This window comes from Rissa tridactyla, chromosome 27, assembly GCF_028500815.1.
Source record: "Rissa tridactyla isolate bRisTri1 chromosome 27, bRisTri1.patW.cur.20221130, whole genome shotgun sequence".
In the NCBI taxonomy this organism is placed as follows: domain Eukaryota; kingdom Metazoa; phylum Chordata; class Aves; order Charadriiformes; family Laridae; genus Rissa; species Rissa tridactyla.
The window spans coordinates 660,318-682,971 of NC_071492.1; the positions used below are offsets into that span (position 1 = coordinate 660,318).

The window sequence follows — 22,654 nt, forward strand, 5'->3', positions numbered from 1 at the left end:
GTCCCCAGGTCTCTCGTGAAGTCCCATGTCCCCCCATGTCCCCTCCATGTCCCCCCATCTCTCCTGGTTGTCCCCCGTGGCCCCTCCATGTCCCCCCTGTCCCATCCCTCCCGGGGTCTCCCCGTGTCCCCGTGCCACCCCCGGTGACGTCCCCGTCCCCTCTCTCCCCCCAGGTCCCTGCCCATGGCCGAGGGGTGCTCCCACGCCATCCCCCCTCGTCCCCTCCCCGGGGAGGTGACGGCCACCCCCGGGGATGTCACCAGGGACCCCGAACCCCCATGGGGACAGGCTGGAGGCGTCCCCCAGGGGGAGGGTGACACCGGTGTCCCTGCGGACACTGTCACCGTCACCCCCTGGGCCAGCGGCATCACCATCACCGTCACGGCAGCCCCAGCGGACGAGGACACCGGGGACGAGGACGTCCCTGGCTTGGGGGACGAGGACGTTGGGGACAGGGCCGTCTCGGTGACAAGTGACACGGGGCACGAGGATGTCCCAGTCCTGCGTGACAAGGACGCGGAGGACAGGGATGTCGCGACCCCCCAAGGACGTTGGGGACAAGGAGGTGCCAGCCCCTGGGGACGAGGATGTCGGGGACAAGGAGGTCACGGCTCTGAGGGACATTGGGGACAGGAACACGGTGACCCAAGGGACACTGGGGACTGGGGTGGTCCAGCTCTTCTGGACAAGGACGTTGGGGACAAGGACGTCACCCCCCCCGATGGACGCTGGGGACAGGGATGTCCCAGCTCCTGGGGACAAAGCCCTTGGGGACAGGGATGTCACCACCCGGAGGGACACTGGGGACAGGGACGTCCCAGGCCATCTGGTCGAGGAGGTTGGGGACAAGGATGTCCCAGCGCCTGGGGACGAGGATGTTGGGGACAGAGATGCCACTGTCCTAAGGGATGTGGGGGACAGGGGCGTCCCGGCTCCTGGGGACAAGGATGATGCCACCATAAGGGACATTGGGACAGGGATGTCCCAGCGCCTGGGGACAAAGCCATTGGGGACAAGGATGTCACCACCCTGAGGGACACCGGGGACAGGGACGTCCCAGGCCATCTGGTTGAGGAGGTTGGGGACAAGGATGTCCCAGCGCCTGGGGACAAAGCCTTTGGGGACAGAGATGCCACCACCCTGAGGGACGTTGGGGACAGGGATGCCCGAGCTCCTGGGGACAAGGATGTTGGGGACAGAGATGCCACCACCCTAAGGGACATTGGAGTCAGCGATGTCCCAACCCTAAGGGACACAGAGGTTGGGGACACGCAGGTCTCAGTCCTTGGGGACGTTGGGGACAGGGATGTCCCAGCTCCAAGGGACACCGGGGACGGGGCTGTCCCACCCCCAGGGGACGTTGGGGACGAGGACGCTGAGGACACGCAGGTCTCAGCCCCAAGAGACGTTGGGGACATCGGGGACAGGGACGTCGCCATCCCAAAAGATGATGGGGACATCAGGGACAGGGATGTCCCAGCCCCTGGGGGACAGCGGGGACAAGGCCATGGGGGATGTCCCAGCCCTAAGGGACACCGGGGACATGGATGTCGCGGTCTTAAAGGACATTGGGGACGTCCCAGTTCCCGAGGACGAGGACACTGGGGACAGGGATGTCCCAGTTGCTGGGGATGAGGATGTCACCGCTGGAAAGGACGTTGGGGACAGGGATGTCCCAGTCCTTGGGGACACTGGGGACATCCCAGTCCCTGGGGATGGGGACAAGGACACTGGGGACAGGGATGTCCCGGTCCTTGGGGACACTGGGGGACATCGCGGTCCCTGGGGATGAGGACGAGGACGTGGGGGATGTCACTCCCCTAAGGGACATTGGGGACGGGGATGTCCAGTCCCAGGGGGACACTGGGGACATCCCAGTCCCTGGGGACGAGGACACTGGGGATGTCCCAGCCCTGAGGGACGTTGGGGATGGGGACGTCCCCGCCCCGTGGGACGTTGGGGACATTAGAGGCGAGGGCTTTAGGGTCAGGGGACATCCCCGCCCCACAGGGCTTTGGGGACGAGGACGTTGGGGACGAGGACGTTGGGGACAGGGACATTGCGGACAGGGATGTCCCCGCCTCGAGGGACGTTGGGGACATTGGAGGTGAGGACTTTGGGGACAAGGACATTGGGGACAGGGACATCCCCGCCCTACAGGGCTTTGGGGACAGGGACGTTGGGGACAGGGACGTCCCTGCCCCGAGGGATGTTGGGGACATTAGAGGCGAGGGCTTCGGGGACAGGGACATTGGGGACAGGGACGTCCCCGCCCTGAGGGACGTCGGGGACATTAGAGGCGAGGACGTTGGGACAAGGATGTTGGGGACAGGGACGTCCCCGCCCTGAGGGACGTCGGGGACATTAGAGGCGAGGACGTTGGGGACGAGGACGTTGGGGACAGGGACGTCCCAGCCCCGCGGGACGTTGGGGACGGGGTCGGAGAGGTGGCCATTGCGGGGGACACGGGGGACGGGGGACACCTGCGCTGCCGGTGGCATCACCATCACGGTGACGGCCCCCCCCGCCGAGGACGAGGGACGAGGACGTCCCCGGCGATGACATCAGCACCGATGTCACCGCGGGGCACCCCCCCGGTGAGGTCACGGCCGGGGGCGACGTCACTTCCTCGGTCCCTGGGGGGTGACATCATCGTGGGCGGAGGTGACGTCACTTCCGTCCCCCCTGAGGAAGCCCCCGCTGGTGATGTCATCACCGAGGCCGATGTCACTTCCTCCCTTCCTGGGGACGGCCTCACCCATGACGTCATACCCCCGAAGGGACCTCGCTGCTGACATCATCGCTGGGGACAACATCCCCCCTCCTGGGGCCATCTGCGCTGGTGATGTCATCGCTGGCCACGATGTCATTCCCTCCCTTCCCGGGGGTGACCTCACTGATGAGGTCATCCCCGGAGGTGACCTCACTAATGATGTCATCGCAAGGGATGACATCACGTTTCCCGGGCCGGGGGCTGCCCCTTCCGCTGACATCAGCGCCGCGGGTGATGTCACTTCCTCCCTGCCGGGAGACGCTATTGGCCCGGAGCTCCGACCTGCCGGTGACCTCATCGGTGACATCGTCGGTGACGCTTCCGCTTGGAACGACTTCCCCGATGATGTCACGCCTGAGGATGACATCACTTCCTTCCTCCCCGGCGGGGGCGCGGGGCGGGACGTCTGTCCCCAGGCTGACGTCAGCGATGACGTCACCCGGGGAGCTGCCCTCGCTGACATCACCGGGGGGCGGCGCCGCCCCCTCCCTGCCGGGAGCCCTTTCTGCCCGGGATGACGTCACGGGTGACCTCAGCGCCGGGGCGGAGCGACCCCCCCCGACCCCTCAAAGAACCTCCCTGCCCGGCCGATGACATCACCGATGACGTCGCCGCCGACGCGCCCCAGCGAGGGGGGCGGCAGCCGAGGCCACGCCCCAGGTGAGGCGGGGGGGCGGGGCCTGAAGGCGGGGGGCGGGAAGGGGCGTGGCCAGGAGTAAGTGGGCGGGGTCTGGGCTGGAGGGGGCGTGGTTTCCCGCTCGGGGGGCGTGACCGCAGGCAGGTGCGTGGGGCCAAAGGGCGTCTCCCGGGGGGGGGGGGCGGGGGCTTAGGGGTAGGGGCGGGGCCCGGCGCTGACCCCGCCCCTCTTTGCCCACCCCCCCTCCCCCCCTTTCCCCCCCCCACCAGACGCCCCCCAGCCCCAGACGCCCCCCCCCGGCTGCCCCCTCGTCTTCCTCGCCCTCGTCTGCCTCCTCCTCGCCCTCCTCCTCCTCGCCGGGGTCTTCGCGGTACGGCCCAGGCCCCTGGGTCCATTTTTTTTGGGGGGGGGTGGGGTTGGGGGGGGGCGGGGTTCCGGCCCCCTGGGTCCCTTTTCGGGGGGGTGGGGGGGTGTTACGGGGGGGTCCCAGACGCCTCAGTGTCATGGGGGGGGGGCGGGGGGTCCTGGATACCTGGGTGCCTTGGGGAGGGGGTGGGGGGGGGGGGTGTCATGGACACCTGTGTCCCCTGGGGGGGGGGGGGGTGTGTGTCAAAGGGGGGGGGGGCCCAGATGTCTGGGTCTCATGGGGGGGGTGTCCCAGACACCTGGGTTCCTTGGGGGGGGGTGTGTGTGTGCTGGGGTACTTGGGTCCCTTTTTGGGGGGGGGTCATGGACACCTGGGTCCCCTGGGGGGGGGAGGTCAAGGGGGGGGGTCACGGGAGGTCGGGGGTGTCGCAGACACCTGAGTTCCTTGGGGGGGGGGGGTCACGGGGCTGGGGGGGGGGGTCCTGGGTACTTGGGTCCCTTGAGAGGGGGGGGGGTCCCGGACACCTGGGTCCCTTTTGGGGTGGTGGTGGGGGGGGGGAGGGTTCACGGCCACCTGGGTCAGCCCATGGGGGGGGGGGGGGGCGGCCACCTACGCCCCCCCCCGCCCCCGACCCCCTGACCCCCCCCCCTTTTTCCTCTCTCCATCCCCCCCCCCCAGGCCGTCCATTACGTCAAGGTCTTCATCATCAGCTCGGCCACCTTCTCCGTGCCGGTGGCCGAATCCTTCCCATGAGCCTTTGCGAGGGGGGGGGGGGACGACAAGATGGTGGCCAGGATGGGGGGGGGGGATGTCACCTCACCCCTGGGTGTGTCTGACCCCCCCCTCCTCCCCAAAAGAAGCAATAAACCTCCCCCCCCCCCGGCCATGGCTGCCCCGGCCACCTGGGTCCCCTTTGGGTGGGGAACGGGAGCGTCACGGCCGGTGGCCACCGGCGAGCCCGGGCTTGTCACCGGCTTGGGGACAGCGGGTCCGGACAAAGAGTCATTGTCCCCAAGGTGCCACCGCAGGGGGGGGGTGAGGGGGTGGGGGTGGCCATCGGGGCTCAGCCACGCGCCGGGGACATGGGGATGGGGGGGGGGGGGTGGGCACCAGGGAGGGTTTGGGGACATCAGGCCCCTGGGGAGCCTGGGGACACCAGGGAGGGTTTGGGACACCTGGACTCTGGGGACATCTGGACACTGGGGACACCAGGAAGGGTTTGGGGACACCCGGACTCTGGGGACACCAGGGAGGGTTTGGGGACACCTGGACTCTGGGGACATCTGGACATTGGGGACACCAGGAAGGGCTTGGGGACACCAGGACACTGGGGACATCAGGAAGGGTTTGGGGACATCAGGCCCCTGGGGAGCCTGGGGACACCAGGGAGGGTTTGGGGACACCTGGACTCTGGGCACATCAGGACACTGGGGACATCAGGAAGGGCTTGAGGACACCAGGACACTGGGGATGCCGGGGAAGATTTGGGGACATCTGGACTCTGGGGACACTGGGGACACCAGGGAGGGTTTGGGGGACATCAGGACACCGGGGACACCAGGGAGGGTTTGGGGACACCTGGGGACATCAGGACACTGGGGAGAATTTGGGGACACTGGAGATGCTGGGGAGGGGTTTGGGGACATTGGGGACACTGGGGACACCAGGAGGGGTTTGGGGACACCAAGGACGCTGGGCAGGGTTTGGGGACATGAGGCCGCGGGGGACACCGGCGAGGCTGGGGACATTAGGGAGAGTTTGGGGACACCAAGGACGCTGGGGGGGGACATCAGAAAGGCTTCGGGGACAGCAGGACTCTGGGGACACTGAGGACATCAAGGAAGGTTTGGGGACATCGGGGACGGTTTGGGGACAGCAGGACACTGGGGACACCAGGGACATGGGGGAGGATTTGGGGACATCGGGGAGCCTGGGGACATCTAGGGATGGTTTGGGGACAGCAGGACTCTGGGGACACGGGGAAAACTGGGGACAGCGAGGAGGGACTGGGAGGACTGGGGACACTGGGGAGGGTTTGGGGACATCGGGACACAGGGGACACGTGACACGGGGGAGGCTTTGGGGACACTGGAAGTGGGGGGGGGAGGGGCTGCGAGGACTGGGGACACCGGGGAGGGTTTGGGGACACCGGGGACACCAGGAGGGGGTGGGGTCCTTGGGGACACTGGGGTGGAACTGGGAGGACTGGGGACACCGGGGAGGTTGGGGACACGGGAGACTTTGGGGACACTGGGGGACATGGCGGGGGGGGCTCAGGGACCGTCCGTTGTCACCCGGCCCTGGGAGGGTGTGGGGACAGCCACGTCCCTTGTCCCCGCCCCGGGGCAAGGCCACCCCCCCCGTTGTCCCCCACCCGGGGGATGTCCCCACGCCTATAAGTGGGGGACACCGAGGGGAGCCGGGGCAGCAGCCATGGGGGTGACGGGGACACTCGCGGTGGCACTGGGGACGCTGCTGCTGCTGCTGGGGGGGTGAGGGGACGCGTGGGGACACGGGGACAAAGGGGGACATGGGACAAAGGGGACATGGGGGGACATGGGGGGATAAGGGGGGCATGGGGGGACAATGGGGGACAAGGGGACACTGGGGACACGGAGACAAAGGGGGGAAAAGGGGGGCATGGGTGGGGACAGTGGGGGACGTGGGGGACACAGGGACATTGGGGACATGGGGACACATGGGGAGAAAGGGGACATGGGGGACACTGGGGGACACAGGGACAGTGGGGACATGGGGGACACGGGGACAGTGGGGACATGGGGACATTGAGGACATGGGGACACATGGGGACATGGGGGACAGTGGGGGACGTGGGGGACATGGGGACATTGGGGACATGGGGACACATGAGAAGAACGGACATGGGGACAGTGGGGACGTGGGGACAAAGGGGACATGGGGGGACATGGGGACAGTGGGGACAAGGGGGACATGGGGGGACATGGGGACAGTAGGGACATGGGGACAAGGGGGACATGGGGACATTAGGGACAAAGGGGACATAGGGACAGTGGGGACACGGGGACATGGGGACATGGGGGGGGACATGGGGACATTGGGGACATGGGGGGGACACTGGGGGACATGGGGACAAGGCCACCGGGGGGGACCATGGGGTCTGTGGGGCCGGGGGACCCCGTCCCTGCCCGTGTCACCTCCCCCCCCCCTCCCCCCCCAGGACCCACCGAGACTGTCCCCGTCCCTGTCCCCGTCCCCGTCCCCGAGCAGCCTTGGGGACAAGCCCTGGCCTCGCTGCTCCGGCTCTTCCACCTCATCCCGGGTGGCCCCTCGGGGACGGTGGCGTCCCCAGGGCCACCCTCCGGCTTGGGGACATTGGAGTCACCCCCCGGTTTGGAACCGTCACCCCAAGGCCCCGAGGGACGTCCCCATGGACAGGGGACACGTCTCCGAGGTCCCCCCCGACGTCCCCACGTGCCGGGGATGCGGCTCCGAGGTTCGGGGACGTGGGGTCAGGGACCCGAGGGACGTCCCCAAGGACCGGGGAGGTGGCCCCGAAGACAGGGGACACGTCCCCAAGGATGGGGGAGGTGGCCCCAAGGACCAGCTCGACGTCCCCAAGGAACGGGGACGTGTCCCCAAGAGCCGGAGATGGATCCCCAAGAACCAGGGACACGTCCCCAAGGTCAGGAGACACGTCCCCAAGAACCAGGGACACGTCCCCAAGGACCAGGGACACGTCCCCAAGGAGATGGGACACATCCCCAAGAACCAGGGACACGTCCCCAAGGAGATGGGACGCGTCCCCATGGTGATGGGACACGTCCCCAAGGTCAGGAGACACGTCCCCAAGAGGTTGGGACACGTCCCCAAGGACCAGGGACACGTCCCCAAGGACCAGAGGCTCATCCCCAAGGTCCCCAAGGACCATCCCAACGTCCCCCGGGACAGGGGACACGTCCCCAAGGACGTCCCCCACACCGGGGGTGGCCGGGGACCCTGGGCGAGGGCCGGAGCGGGGCGGCGTCACCAAGCTCCAACCTTGGGGACATCGGGGACACCGGGAGCCAGGCCGCGTCCAGGGACGTCGAGGACAGCGGGAGCCACGGTATGGGGATGGGTGGGGACATGGGGGGGGGGGGGGCGTGAGGGACCTTGGGGACACGGAGGGGACCTGGCGTCCAGCCTCATCCCTCACCCTGTCCCCTCTCCAGGTTGGGGACACTCGGGGGGAACGGCGGGAAGCGCCGTAGAGCCGAGGGACACCACGTCACTGTCACCGCGTCCCCGTCCCCGTGTCCCCATCCGTGTCCCCGTGTCCCCATCCTGTCCTGATGTCCCCACCCTACCCCCATGTCCCCATGTCCCCGTCCCATCCCCATGTCCCCGTCCCCATGTCCCTGTCCCCATCCTGTCCCCATGATCTTGTCCCCATCCTGTCCCCATGTCCCCATCCCATTCCTGTGTCCCCATCCCGTCCCCATGTCCCCGTCCCCATGTCCCTGTCCCCATCCTATCCCCATGGTCCTGTCCCCATCCCGTCCCCATGTCCCCATCCTGTCCCCGTGTCCCCCTCCTGTCCCCATGTCCCCGTCCCCATGTCCCTGTCCCCCTCCTGTCCTGATGTCCCCATCCTCACGTCCCCATGTCCCCGTCCTCATGTCCCCATCCCCGTGTCCCCGTCCCCATGTCCCTGTTCCTGTGTCCCTGTCCTGTCCCCATGTCCCCGTCCCCATGTCCCTGTCCCCATCCCATCCCCATGTCCCCGTCCCCATGTCCCTGTCCCCATCGTGTCCCTGTGCTGTCCCCGTGTCTCTGTCCCCATGTCCCTGTTCCCGTGTCCCCTTCCCGTCCCCATGTCCCCGTCCCCATCCTGTCCCCGTGTCCCCATCCCCGTGTCCCTGTCCCCGTGTCCCTGTCCCCATCCTGTCCCCGTGTCCCCGTCCCCATGTCCCCATTAAAGATGGAAGCAGCGTCACCTTTGTCCCCCCGTCTCTGGGCTGGTCCCCGCGGGGACAGGGAGGGGACACCCCGGGGGGGTGCCTGGCTCGTGTGTGTCCCTCCCCACCCCCCCCCCGACCTGTCACGAGCACGTCAGGTCTCAGCCCTGCCCCCGCCCCCGATGGCAGCAGCAAGAGTGGGGCCAGACGGGTCTTTAATTGGGGACATCTGTGGGGCCAGGACAATGGTGGCTCTTGGGGACATCTGTGGGGTCAACAGGACGATGGGGACATCTATGGGGTCAATGGGGCCAGGACAAAAGTGGCTCTCCTTGGGGACCTCTATGGGGTCAACAGGATGACGGTGGCTCTTCTTGGGGACATCTGTGGGGCCAGTACGTTAGTGGCTCTCAGTGGGGACATCTGTGGGGTCTGTGGGGCCAGTACGTTGGTGGCTCTCCTTGGGGACATCTATGGGGTCAACAGGATGATGGTGGCTCTTCTTGGGGACATTTGTGGGTCCAAGACGATGGTGGCTCTTTTTGGGGACATCTGTGGGGCCAGGACGATGGTGGCTCTCGTTGGGGACATCTATGGGGTCTGTGGGTCCAGGATGATGGTGGCTCTTCTTGGGGACATTTGTGGGTCCAAGACGATGGTGGCTCTTCTTGGGGACATCTGTGGGGCCAATACATTGGTGGGTCTCATTGGGGACATCTATGGGGTCAACAGGATGATGGTGGCTCTTCTTGGGGACATCTATGGGGTCTGTGGGGCCAGGACAACTGTGGCTCTTCTTGGGGACATTTGTGGGTCCAAGACGATGGTGGCTCTTTTTGGGGACATCTGTGGGGCCAGGACGATGGTGGCTCTCGTTGGGGACATCTATGGGGTCTGTGGGTCCAGGATGACGGTGGCTCTTCCTGGGGACATTTGTGGGTCCAAGACGATGGTGGCTCTTCTTGGGGACATCTGTGGGGCCAATACATTGGTGGCTCTCATTGGGGACATCTATGGGGTCAACAGGATGATGGTGGCTCTTCTTGGGGACATCTATGGGGTCTGTGGGGCCAGGACAACTGTGGCTCTTCTTGGGGACATTTGTGGGTCCAAGACGATGGTGGCTCTTGGGGACATCTATGGGGTCTGTGGGTCCAGGATGGCGGTGGCTCTTCTTGGGGACATCTATGGGGTCTGTGGGGTCCAGGATGATGGTGGCTCTTCTTGGGGACATTTGTGGGTTCAAGACGATGGTGGCTCTTCTTGGGGACATCTGTGGGTCCAGGACGACGGTGACTCTCGTTGGGGACATCTATGGGGTCTGTGGGTCCAGGACGACGGTGGCTCCTCTCGGGGACGTCCATGGGGCCAAGGTGGGGCCCGGGTCAGTGGTGGCTCCATGGGGCGGGTGACGACCCCCGGCTGGGCTCAGCGGCTGCTCCTCGTCCCCGACGTCCCCTCACGGCCCGGGGGTGGCTCGTCCCCGTCCCCGCCCCACTCGGGGATGGGTGGCCACGGGGCCACCGGGATCCCGGGCATCGGTGGGTCGGGATCGTCGGGGCGGGGGGGGCTCTGGGGGGCCGGGGGGGAGCCCGAGGGGGGGGACTGGGGTTGGGGGGGGGGCGGGGGGCGCCGTGGGGCGGCGTTCGGACATGCTGGGGGGAGGGGGGGGGAGAGAGAGGGGTCGGGGGGGGGGGCTCGGGGGGGGCACACAGGCGTCCGGGGACAGTCCCCAGTGCCCGCCCAGTGCCCCCCCAGTAGCCCCCAGTGCCCCCCCAGTGCCCCCCCAGCGACCCCCAGTGGCCCCCAGTGGCCCCCCAGTGGCCCCCCCAGTGCCCCCCAGACATGGGGTCCCCAGGGCCATCCAGTGCCCCCCCAGTGCCCCCCAGTGCCCCCCCAGTGCCCCCCAGTAGCCCCAAGTGACCCTCAGTGCCGCCCAGTAGCCCCCCGGTGCCCCCCAGTAGCCCCCCAGTAGCCCCCCAGTGCCCCCCAGTAGCCCCCAGTGACCCCCAGTGCCCCCCCAGTGCCCCACTAGTGACCCCCCAGTGACCCTCCAGTGACCCCCAGTGATCCCCCAGTGACCCCCAGTAGCCCCCAGTAGCCCCCCCACTGCCCCACAGTGACCCCCAGTGCCCCCAGTAGCCCCCAGTGACCCCCAGTAGCCCCCCAGTGGCCCAGTCCTACCTTTTGTCGGCGTCAGCCGGCTCCAGTGCGGCACTGGGAGCACTGGGAGCACTGGGAGGGGCCCCCCCCCCACCCCCCGCCTCTTATAACCACCCCAGGGGTGGGTGGGGCCCGTGGGGCAGGGATGTGGGGCTGGGTGACCCCCCCGGGGGGGGGTTGTGGGGCGGTTGTGGGGCTGAATGACACCCCCCCCGGGGGTGGTTGTGGGGCTGGGTGCCCCCCGGGGGGGGGGGGTTGGGGGGTGGTTGTGGGGCTCGATGACCCCCCCGGGGGAGGTTGGGGGGTGGGGACCCACAGGGACCGGCCGGGCCGGAAGGGTGTGGGGGGAGGGGGGGGGGGTGTCACCCCGTGAGTCACCCCATTGCGGCGGCAGCGCCCCGCCCTATAGCTCAGGCCCTATAGACTCACCCTATGGCTCACCCGAGAGCCCAGCCCCGATAGCCCACCCCATAGATCACCCCATAGATCGACCCTAGAGCCCACCCTATAGATCACCCCATAGATCAGAACCTATAGCCCAGTCTCCCTATAGCCCACCCCATAGATCACCCCATAGATCAGACCCTATAGCCCAGTCCCTATAGCCCACCCCATAGATCACCCCATAGATCAGGCCCTATAGCCCACCCCATAGATCACCCCATAGATCACCCCATAGATCAGACCCTATAGCCCGGCCCCTATAACCTCACCCCATAGCCCCCCCCTCCTCCCCCCCTATAGCCCCCCCCCCCCCATAGCCAGGTCCCTATGGCCCCCCCACCCCATAGCCCAGCCCCTCTGGATCCCCATAGCCCCCCCCCGCCCCCCACCAAGCGGGGCCATGCCGTGGGGCTGCATCGTTTATTGAGCTGGGGGGGGGCGACGGGGGGGGAACGTGACAGAGGGGGTGGGGGGGGCCCAGGCGGACGGGACCCCCCAAAAAAGGACCCAGGTGTTTGGGATCCCCAAGACCCCCCCCAAAAAAAAAGGACCCAGGCGTCTGGGACCCCCAAGACCCCCCCAAAAAGGGACCCAGGAGTCCGGGACCCCCCCAAATGGTGTCGGGGACGGTGTCGGGGACAACGGTGGGGACGGGGACGGTGTCGGGGACGGTGTTGGAGATGGTGGACGGTGTTGGGGACAACGGTGGGGATGGGGACGGTGGTGGGGACGGTGTCGGGGACAGGGATGGTGTCGGGGACAGGGACGGTGTTGGGGACAACGGTGGGGACGGGGACGGTGTCAGGGACACTCTTGGGGACAATCTTAGGGACAGTCCCAGGAGGGGTGACAGGGAGGGTGTCAGGGACGGTGTCGGGGACAACGGTGGGGACGGGGATGGTGTCGGGGACAGGGATGGTGTCAGGGACAACGGTGGGGACGGGGATGGTGGCGGGGGACACTCTTGGGGACAATCTTGGGGACGGTGACAGGGAGGGTGTCAGGGACAACGGTGGGGACGGGGACGGTGTTGGGGACAGGGACGGTGTTGGGGACAACAGTGGGGATGGGGATGGTGGCAGGGGACACTCTTGGGGACAATCTTGGGGACAGTCCCAGGAGGGGTGACAGGGAGGGTGTCAGGGACGGTGTTGGGGACAACGGTGGGGACGGGGACGGTGTTGGGGACAGGGACGGTGTTGGGGACAACGGTGGGGATGGGGATGGTGGCAGGGGACACTCTTGGGGACAATCTTGGGGACGGTCCCAGGAGGGGTGACGGGGACGGTGTCGGGGACAGTGTTGGGGGCAACGCTGGGGATGGGGACGGTGGCGGGGATGGGGACGGTGGCAGGGACGCTCTCGGGGACAATCTTGGGGACAGGGATGGTGTCGGGGACAACAGTGGGGACGGGGACGGTGTCGGGGACAGTGTCGGGGACGGTGTCGGGGGCAACGGTGGGGACGGGGACGGTGTTGGGGACAGGGATGGTGTCGGGGACAACAGTGGGGACAGGGACGATGTCGGGGACGGGCAGGGTGCAGGCGGTGACACCTGAGGAGACAAAGGGGTCAGTGATGGGGACACGGGACCCAGGCGTCCGGGACCCCCAAGTGACCCATAGAGGGGACTCAGGCGTCCTGGACCCCCAAAAACACCCCATAGAGGGGACCCAGAAATCCAAGACCCCCCAAATTCCCCCCCCATAGAGGGGACCCGGGCGTCCCGGACCCCCAACTGACCCACAGAGGGGACCTAGGCGTCCGGGACCCCCAAGTCACCCCCATAGAGGGGACCCAGGTGTCTGGGACCCCCAGGTGACCCATAGAGGGGACACAGAAGTCCAAGACCCCCCACATTCCACCCCCAAAGAGGGGACCCAGGCGTCAGGGACCCCCAAATTCCCCCACCCAAAGAGGGGACCCAGGTGTCTGGGACCCCCAACTGACCCATAGAGGGGACCCAGGCGTCAGGGACCCCCAACTGACCCATAGAGGGGACCCAGAAGTCCAAGACCCCCCAAAATTCCCCCCACATAGAGGAGACCAAAACGTCCAGGACCCCCAGCTGACCCATAGAGGGGACCCAGGCATCCGGGACCCCCAAGTCACCCCCATAGAGGGGACCCAGGTGTCCCGGACCCCCAACTGACCCATAGAGGGGACCCAGAAGCCCAAGACCACCCAAATTTCCCCCCATAGAGGGGACCCAGGCATCAGGGATCCCCAAATTCCCCCCCCCAAAGAGGGGACCCAGGTGTCTGGGACCCCCAACTGACCCATAGAGGGGACCCAGGCGTCAGGGACCCCCAAGTGACCCATAGAGGGGACCCAGAAGTCCAAGACCCCCCAAAATTCCCCCCGCATAGAGGAGACCAAGACATCCAGGACCCCCAGCTGACCCATAGAGGGGACCCAGGTGGCTGGGACCCCCAAGTCATCCCCCCAAAGAGGGGACCCAGGTGTCTGGGACCCCCAAGTGACCCATAGAGGGGACCCAGGCATCCGGGACCCCCAACTGACCCATAGAGGAGACCCAGGCGTCCGGGACCCCCAAATTCCCCCCCCCAAAGAGGGGGCCCAGGTGTCTGGGACCCCCAAGTGACCCATAGAGGGGACCCAGGCGTCCGGGACCCCCAAGTCACCGCCATAGAGGGGACCCAGGTGTCCGGGACCCCCAACTGACCCATAGAGGGGACCCAGAAGTCCAAGACCCCCCCAAATTTCCCCCCATAGAGGGGACCCAGGTGTCAGGGACCCCCAAGTGACCCATAGAGGGGACCTAGAAGTCCAGGACCCCCAAATTCCCCCCCCATAGAGGGGACCCAGGCATCTGGGACCCCCAACTGACCCATAGAGGGGACCCAGGTGTCAGGGACCCCCCCAGATCCCTCCATCCCCCCACCCAAAGAGGGCACCCAAGTATCTGGGACCCCCAATTCCCCCCCCCCCCTCCCCCCATAGAGGGCACCCAGGCGTCGGGGACACCCAAAATCCCCCCATAGAGGGCACCCGGGACCCCCAAGTCCCTCCATCCCCCCACCCAAAGAGGTGTCCCCCCCCCCACCCCCCCCCCCACCCCCACCCCCCCATCGGGGAGGGCACCTACCGCGGGGGGAGGGGCCCATCCGGGCGAGCAGGGAGAGCAGGACCCCCAGGGGGTCCCGGAGGCACCCATGGGTGCTGCTGGTGGGGTAGGACTGGGAGCACTGGGAGCACTGGGAGCACTGGGAGCACCGGTTTTTTTGGGGGTTTGTGGTTTTTTTTTTCCGGAAGGGTGCGGGGGAGGGGATCCTCCCGCCCGTCGGTTTCGACCCAACCCCGGGGCGCGGCCGCCCACGGAGGGTGGGGGGCACCCAGGGGTGCGGGGACGGGGACGGGGCGGGCACCCCCCACCCACCCACCCACACGGGGGGGACCCTTTGGGGTCATACTGGTCTCCTCAGGGCTTATACTGGTCTCTTTAGGGCCCATACTGGTCTCCTTTGGGGTTATACTGGTCCCTCTGGGCTCTTACTGGTCCCTCTGGGCCCATACTGGTCCCTCTGGGGCCATACTGGTCTCCTTTGGGGCCATACTGGTCCCTTTTGGGATCATACTGGTCCCTCTGGGGCCATACTGGTCCCTTTGGGGCCATACTGGTCTCTTTAGGGATCATACTGGTCCACACGGGGCCATACTGGTCTCCTTTGGGGCCATACTGGTCCCTTTTGGGATCATACTGGTCCCTCTGGGGCCATACTGGTCTCTTTAGGGCTCATACTGGTCCACACGGGGCCATACTGGTCTCCTTTGGGGCTCATACTGGTCCACACGGGCCATACTGGTCTCCTTTGGGGTCATACTGGTCCATTTGGGCTCATACTGGTCCCTTTGGGGTCATACTGGTCCCTTTGGGGCCATACTGGTCTCTTTAGGGCTCATACTGGTCCACACGGGGCCATACTGGTCTCCTTTGGGGCTCATACTGGTCCACACGGGCCATACTGGTCTCCTTTGGGGTCATACTGGTCCATTTGGGCTCATACTGGTCCCTTTGGGGTCATACTGGTCCCTTTGGGGCCATACTGGTCTCTTTAGGGCTCATACTGGTCCACATGGGGCCATACTGGTCTCCTTTGGGGCCATACTGGTCCCTTTAGGGCTCATACTGGTCCATACGGGGCCATACTGGTCCCTTTGGGGCCATACTGGTCTCCTTAGGGCTCATACTGGTCCCTTTAGGGCTCATACTGGTCCACACGGGGCCATACTGGTCTCCTTTGGGGCCATACTGGTCTCTTTAGGGCCCATACTGGTCTCCTTTGGGGTCATACTGGTCCCTTTGGGCTCATACTGGTCTCCTTTGGGGTCATACTGGTCCCTTTGGGCTCATACTGGTCTCCTCAGGGCTCATACTGGTCCCTTTTGGGATCACACTGGTCTCCTCAGGGCTCATACTGGTCCCTTTGGGCTCATACTGGTCTCCATTGGGGCCATACTGGTCCATCTGGGGTCATACTGGTCTCCTTTGGGCTCATACTGGTCTCCTTTGGGGTCATACTGGTCCCTCTGGGCTCATACGGGTCCCTTTGGGGTCATACTGGTCTCCTTTGGGGTCATACTGGTCCCTTTGGCGTCCCCAGTGTCCCCCATGTCCCCATCCCACCCCTGATGTCCCTGTCCCCGATGTCCCCATCCCCAGTGTCCCCATCCCATCCCCGATGTCCCCGTCCCCTGTGTCCCCATCCCGTCCCTGATGTCCCGGTCCCTGATGTCCCCATCCGTGGTGTCCCCATCCCACCCCTGATGTCCCCATCCCGTCCCTGATGTCCCCGTCCCCTGGATGTCCCTGTGCCCCGTGTCCCCCTGGGTGTCCCCATCCCATTCCTGATGTCCCTGTCCCCAGTGTCCCCCACACCCCCATCCCATCCCTGATGTCCCCGTCCCCTGGATGTCCCTGTCCCCAGTGTCCCCGTGGGTGTCCCCATCCCGTCCCCGATGTCCCCGTCCTCCATGTCCCCATCCCACCCCTGATGTCCCCGTCCGCTGGATGTCCCTGTCCCCAGTGTCCCCGTGGGTGTCCCCATCCCGTCCCCGATGTCCCCGTCCTCCGTGTCCCCATCCCGTCCCTGATGCCCCCATCCCCTGGATGTCCCTGTGCCCCGTGTCCCCCTGGGTGTCTCCATCCCATTCCTGATGTCCCTGTCCCCAGTGTCCCCAGTGTCCCCATCCCGTCCCTGATGTCCCTGTCCCCGCGGGTGTCCCCATCGCGTCCCTGATGTCCCCATCCCCTGGATGTCCCTGTGCCCCGTGTCCCCGTGGGTGTCCCCATCCCACCCCTGATGTCCCCGTCCCCTGGATGTCTCTGTCCCCAGTGTCCCCATCCCGTCCCTGATGTTCCCTGTCTTCCGTGTCCCCATCCCGTCCCTGATGTCCCCGTCCCCTGGATGTCCCTGTACCCCGTGTCCCCAGTGTCCCCATGGGTGTCCCCATCCCACCCGTGACGTCCCCGTCCCCGAGCGCGGGCACGGACCGGCCCCACCGGCTCAGCCAGTGCCGGGCCAGGCAGGGACACGCTGGGACGCGTGTGGGTGTGGGGCCACGTGTGGGGCCACGCGTGGGAGTGGGGGGGACCCGTGCGGGGACAGGGACGGAGCCGGTGCCACCATCCGACCACTTTATTGGGACACGGAGCCGGGGGGGGGGGGGGTCCCCTATTTGTCACAGCCCCCGCAGCTGGCCTGGGATTGGCCGGATCCCGTCCCGGAGCCGCTGCTGGATCCCATCCCTGAGCTGTAGGTCTCGGATCCCGAGTTGGATCCCGCACTGGGACGGGATCCCCAAGTGGAACCAGATCCCAAACGGGATCCAGAGCTGGAGCCGGAGCCGGATCCTTGAGGGGATCCCGCGGAGGGGCCCCGGCGCACAGGGATGTAACCCCCGATCCGGGCGGGATCCCGCAGCCCCGGTATGAAGGGGATCCCGGGATTCTTGTACCCGGGGCGTCGGGTACCCCCGTAGGATCCTGATCCCCCAGAAGATCCCGATCCACCTCCATAGGATCCCGATCCCCCATAGGATCCCGATCCCCCATGGGATCCCGATCCGCCCCCGTAGGATCCCCATCCCCCATAAGATCCCGATCCGTCCCCATGGGATCCTGGTCTGCCGTAGGATCCCGATCCGACTCCGTAGGATCCTGATCCCCCAGATGATCCCGACCCACCCCCATAAGATCCCGATCCGCCCCCATAGGATCCCGACTCCCCGTAGGATCCCGAATCATCCCCGTAGGCCTCGGGGAGCCCGTAGGATCCCGAGCTGTCCCCATAGGAGCCTGATCCCCTATCGGATCCGGATCCGCTGCCCCCCTGGGATCCGCTGCCTCCGTGGCCTCCGGGTCTGCCCGATCCGGATCCGCTGCCCCCCTGGGAACCGGGTCTGCCCGATCCTGAACTGGATCCTCCATACGATCCCCCATAGGATCCCGGCACCCCTCCATAGGATCCAGATCCTCCATAAGAACCAGATCCCCCATAGGATCCAGATCCCCCATAGGATCCTGGCCTGCCTCCATAGGATCCAGATCCGCTTCCTCCTTGGGATCCGGGTCTCCCCGATCCCGATCCGGTCCCAGAGGATCCCGAACTGGATCCTCCTTGAGATGAACCGGGTCTGCCCGATCCGGAACCGCTTCCCCCCTGGGATCCAGGTCTGCCCGATCCAGAACCACTTCCCCCCTGGGATCCAGGTCTGCCTGATCCGGATCCGCTTTCCCCCTGGGATCCAGGTCTGCCTGATCCAGAACCACTTCCCCCCTGGGATCCAGGTCTGCCTGATCCGGATCCGCTTTCCCCCTGGGATCCAGGTCTGCCCGATCCGGATCCACTTCCCCCCTGGGATCCAGGTCTTCCCGATCCAGAACCACTTCCCCCCTGGGATCCAGGTCTGCCTGATCCAGAACTGCTACCCCCCTGGGATCCAGGTCTGCCCGATCCGGAACCGCTTCCGTAGGATCCCGAACTGGGTCCTCCATAGGATCCACTTCCCCCGTGTGAGCTGGGTCTCGCCGATCCGGATCCACCCCCATATGGCCCGAGTCCGTAGGATCCCGAGGGCCCACCAGATCCCGGTCTGCCATAGGCTCCCAATCCGCCCCCGTAGGATCCTGATCCGTCCCCGTAGGATCCCGAGCCGCCTCCGTAGGATCCGGCCGCATCCCCACCCAGTTGGGGGCTGAGGAATCCAGCGGGATCCTTGCAGGGATCCACCCCGGCCGTCAGTGGGACCAACTGGGAGCTCGAGTCGCAGCGGCCGGAGGCGACTGGGCCAAAGGTGGTGGGGGGGGGGGGGTCAGCAGCTGTCCCGGCTCCCAGTCCATCCCAGTTCATCCCAGTAACCCCCCCGTCTCCATCCCAGTCCATCCCAGTTCATCCCAGTAACCCCCCATCTCCATCCCAGTCCATCCCAGTCCATCCCACTAACCCCCCCATCTCCATCCCAGTCCTTCCCGGTCCCTCCCAGTTCCCATCCCAGTCCCTCCCAATCCATCCCAGTCACCCGCAGTCCATCCCAGTCTCCGTCCCAGTTCCCCACAGTCTCCATCCCAGTCCATCCCAGTCTCCCTCCCGGTTCCTCCCGGTCACTCCAGTTCCTTCCAGTTCCCTCCCAGTCCTCGCAGTCCCCATCCCAGTCCCCTGGGTGGGAAGGGAAACTCGGTCTCCATCCCAGTCCCTCCCAGTATATCCCAGTTCCCCATCATAGTTCCCCATCCCAGTCCCCTGGGTGAGAAGAGGGACCCAGTCTCCATCTCAGTCCCTCCCAGTATATTCCAGTCCCCATCCCAGTCCCCATCCCAGTCCCCTGGGCGAGAAGGGGGACCCAGTCTCCATCCCAGTCCCTCCCAGTGTATCCCAGTCCCCATCCCAGTCCCCTGGGTGAGAAGAGGGACCCAGTCTCCATCCCAGTCCCTCCCAGTATATCCCAGTTCCCCATCATAGTTCCCCATCCCAGTCCCCTGGGCAAGAAGGGGGACCCAGTCTCCATCCCAGTCCCTCCCAGTGTATCCCAGTCCCCATCCCAGTTCCCTGGGCGAGAAGGGGGACCCACTCTCCATCCCAGTCCCTCCCAGTATATCCCAGTTCCCTATCCTGGTTCCCCATCCCAGTCCCCTGGGCGAGAAGGGGGACCCAGTCTCCATCCCAGTCCCTCCCAGTCTATTCCAGTCCCCATCCCAGTCCCTCCCAGTCCCTCCCAGTCCCACCTGGGAGGCACAGGCACAGCAGCAGGAGCCCGAGGGCTGACGGCAGCCGGGGACCGGCCATGGCCGGGGACACGGGGGGACTTCGGGGACACGGGGGGACAGCGGGGGAAGGGCCTTAAATAGGGTCCTGGTGGGGTGGGGCAGCCCCGGGGGGTGCCACCTCCGGGGGAGGGGGAGGGGAGGGGCCCCACCCGCGTAAACCTCTGAGTCACCGGGATTGACCCGCTTGGCCCGGACACCCGGATACCTGGACGTACACAAGCCGATGGGGGCGGGACGGGACGGGATCCGCCCAAGGGAGCTGGTGGAAATGCTCCCTCCACCCCCACCCCGAGCCGCCCTCCACCATCCCAGCAAAGTGGGGGGATCCCAAGTTGACCGACGGAGGCGTGCCGGAGGGTGGGATGGATGGATCTACGGAGGGATTCAGAAGTGTTGGAGGGATGGGCCCAAGGCGTTGGTGGGAGCGTTGACGTGCCGGAGGGTGGGATGGATGGATCTATGGAGGGATCCGGTTGGATGGATGGGTCCAAGGCGTTGGTGGGAGCGTTGACGTGCCGGAGGGTGGGATGGACGGATCTACGGAGGGATCTGGAGCTGTCGGATGGATGGATCCAAGGCGTTGGTGGGAGCGTTGATGTGCTGGAGGGTGGGATGGACGGATCTACGGAGGGATCTGGAGCTGTCGGATGGATGAGCCCAAGGCGTTGGTGGGAGCGTTGACGTGCCGGAGGGTGGGATGGATGGATCTACGGAGGGATCCGGAAATGTCGGATGGATGGGTCCAAGGCATTGGTGGGAGCGTTGACGTGCCGGAGGGTGGGATGGATGGATCTATGGAGGGATCCGGTTGGATGGATGGGTCCAAGGCGTTGGTGGGAGCGTTGACGTGCCGGAGGGTGGGATGGATGGACCTACGGAGGGATTCGGAAGTGTCAGAGGGATGGGCCCAAGGCGTTGGTGGGAGCATTGATGTGCCGGAGGGTGGGATGGACGGATCTACGGAGGGGTCTGGAGCTGTCGGATGGATGGGTCCAAGGCGTTGGTGGGAGCGTTGATGTGCTGGAGGGTGGGATGGATGGATCTACGGAGGGATCCGGAAGTGTCGGATGGATGGGTCCAAGGCATTGGTGGGAGCGTTGACGTGCCGGAGGGTGGGATGGATGGATCTATGGAGGGATCCGGTTGGATGGATGGGTCCAAGGCGTTGGTGGGAGCGTTGACGTGCCGGAGGGTGGGATGGATGGATCTACGGAGGGATTCAGAAGTGTTGGAGGGATGGGCCCAAGGCGTTGGTGGGAGCGTTGATGTGCCGGAGGGTGGGATGGACGGATCTACGGAGGGATCTGGAGGTGTCGGATGGATGGGTCCAAGGCGTTGGTGGGAGCGTTGATGTGCTGGAGGGTGGGATGGATGGATCTACGGAGGGATCGGAGACATCAGATGGATAAGCCCAAGGCATTGGTGGGAGCGTTGACGTGCCGGAGGGTGGGATGGATGGATCTACGGAGGGATCCAGTTAGATGGATGGGCCCAAGCCATTGGTGGGAGTGTTGATGTGCCAGAGGGTGGGATGGATGGATCTACGGAGGGATCCGGAGGTGTCAGATGGATGGGCCCAAGGCATTGGTGGGATGTTGCCCAAGGCCAAGTGCCGGGTCCTGCCCATGGGTCACACCAACCCCATGGACGCCGGGGGCTGGGGGAGGAGCGGCTGGAGCCCTCCCCGGCAGAAAAGGATCTGGGGGTGTTGGTCGAGAGATGGACGAATGCGCGCCCAGGTGGCCGAGGTGGCCACCAGCGTCCCGGCCTGTCTCAAGACCGGCGTGGCCAGCAGCACCGGGGCCACGACCGTCCCCCCGTCCTGGGCACTGGGGAGGTTCCACCACTTTTCTTCTTCTTTTCCTGCTTTTCTTCTTCTTTTTCCACTTTTCTTCTTCTTTTTCCACTTTTCTTCTTCCTTTTCCTGCTTTTCTTCTTCTTTTTCCCACTTTTCTTCTTCTTTTCCTGCTTTTCTTCTTCTTTTTCCCACTTTTCTTCTTCTTTTCCTACTTTTCTTCTTCTTTTTTTTCCACTTTTCTTCTTCTTTTCCTGCTTTTCTTCTTCTTTTTCCTACTTTTCTTCTTCTTTTTCCTACTTTTCTTCTTCTTTTTTCCACATTTCTTCTTCTTCTTCCTACATCTCTTCTTCTCTTTCCACTTTTCTTCTCTTTTCCACTTTTCTTCTTCTTTTTCCCACTTTTCTTCTTTTTTTCAGTTTTCTTCTTCTTTTCCTACTTTTCTCCTTCTTTTTCCACTTTTCTTCTTTTTACGACTTTTCTTCTTCTTTTTTCCATTTTTCTTCTTCTTTTTCCTACTTTTCTTCTTTTCCTACTTTTCTTCTTCTTTTTCCCACTTTTCTTCTTCTTTTCCTACTTTTCTTCGTCTTTTTTCCACTTTTCTTCTTCTTTTCCTACTTTTCTCCTTCTTTTTCCACTTTTCTTCTTTTTCCTACTTTTCTCCTTTTTCCTACTTTTCTTCTTCCTTTTCCTACTTTTCTTCTTTTTTCCTACTTTTCTTCTTCTTTTTTCCACTTTTCTTCTTCTTTTCCTACTTTTCTTCTTCTTTTTCCACTCTTCCTCTTCTTTTTCCACTTTTCTTCTTTTCCTGCTTTTCTTCTTCTTTTTACCACTTTTTTCTTCTTTTCCTAATTTTCTTCTTCTTTTTTCCACTTTTCTTCTTCTTTTCCTACTTTTCTCCTTCTTTTTCCTACTTTTCTTCTTCTTTTCCTACTTTTCTTCTTCTTTTTCCAGTTTTCTTCTTTCTCCTACTTTTCTTCTTCTTTTTTCCATTTTTCTTCTTCTTTTTCCTTCTTTTCCTCTTCTTTTCCTACTTTTCTGCTTCTTTTTCCCACTTTTCATCTTCTTTTTCCCACTTTTCTTGTTCTTTTTCCTACTTTTCTTCTTCTTTTTTCCAGTTTTCTTCTTTTTCCTACTTTTCTTCTTCTTTTTCCCACTTTTCTTCTTGTTTTCCCACGTTTCTTCTTCTTTTTCCTACTTTCATTCTTCTTCTTTTTCCCCTGGCCTCGGGGGTGGGGTGGAGCCTGGAGTCACTCCAAAGCCCATAAT

At 64.4% G+C, this 22,654-nt stretch overlaps 3 protein-coding genes across 3 annotated transcripts; 2 read left to right on the forward strand and 1 right to left on the reverse strand.

The window, feature by feature from the left end:
- Window positions 1-167: 167 nt before the first annotated feature.
- Window positions 168-3,706, forward strand: LOC128901593 (uncharacterized). Its single transcript, XM_054183665.1, is given in 4 exon segments — window positions 168-1,491; window positions 1,493-1,790; window positions 1,919-3,433; window positions 3,680-3,706. Coding segments are annotated over 3 exon segments (2,037 nt in total). The 5' UTR covers window positions 168-183; the 3' UTR covers window positions 2,350-3,433; window positions 3,680-3,706.
- A 3,203-nt stretch (window positions 3,707-6,909) lies between these two features.
- Window positions 6,910-8,009, forward strand: LOC128901594 (basic salivary proline-rich protein 2-like). The gene is given in 3 exon segments (XM_054183666.1): window positions 6,910-7,403; window positions 7,405-7,864; window positions 7,971-8,009. Coding segments are annotated over 3 exon segments (993 nt in total).
- Window positions 8,010-8,904: 895 nt separating this feature from the next.
- On the reverse strand, window positions 8,905-10,248 carry LOC128901732 (uncharacterized). The gene is made up of 2 exons (XM_054183885.1): window positions 9,079-10,248; window positions 8,905-9,036 (listed from the first exon to the last, which is right to left on the reverse strand). Exon 1 carries the CDS (start codon window positions 10,006-10,008, stop codon window positions 9,097-9,099), a length of 912 nt encoding a protein of 303 aa, XP_054039860.1. The 5' UTR covers window positions 10,009-10,248; the 3' UTR covers window positions 8,905-9,036; window positions 9,079-9,096.
- Window positions 10,249-22,654: the final 12,406 nt, after the last annotated feature.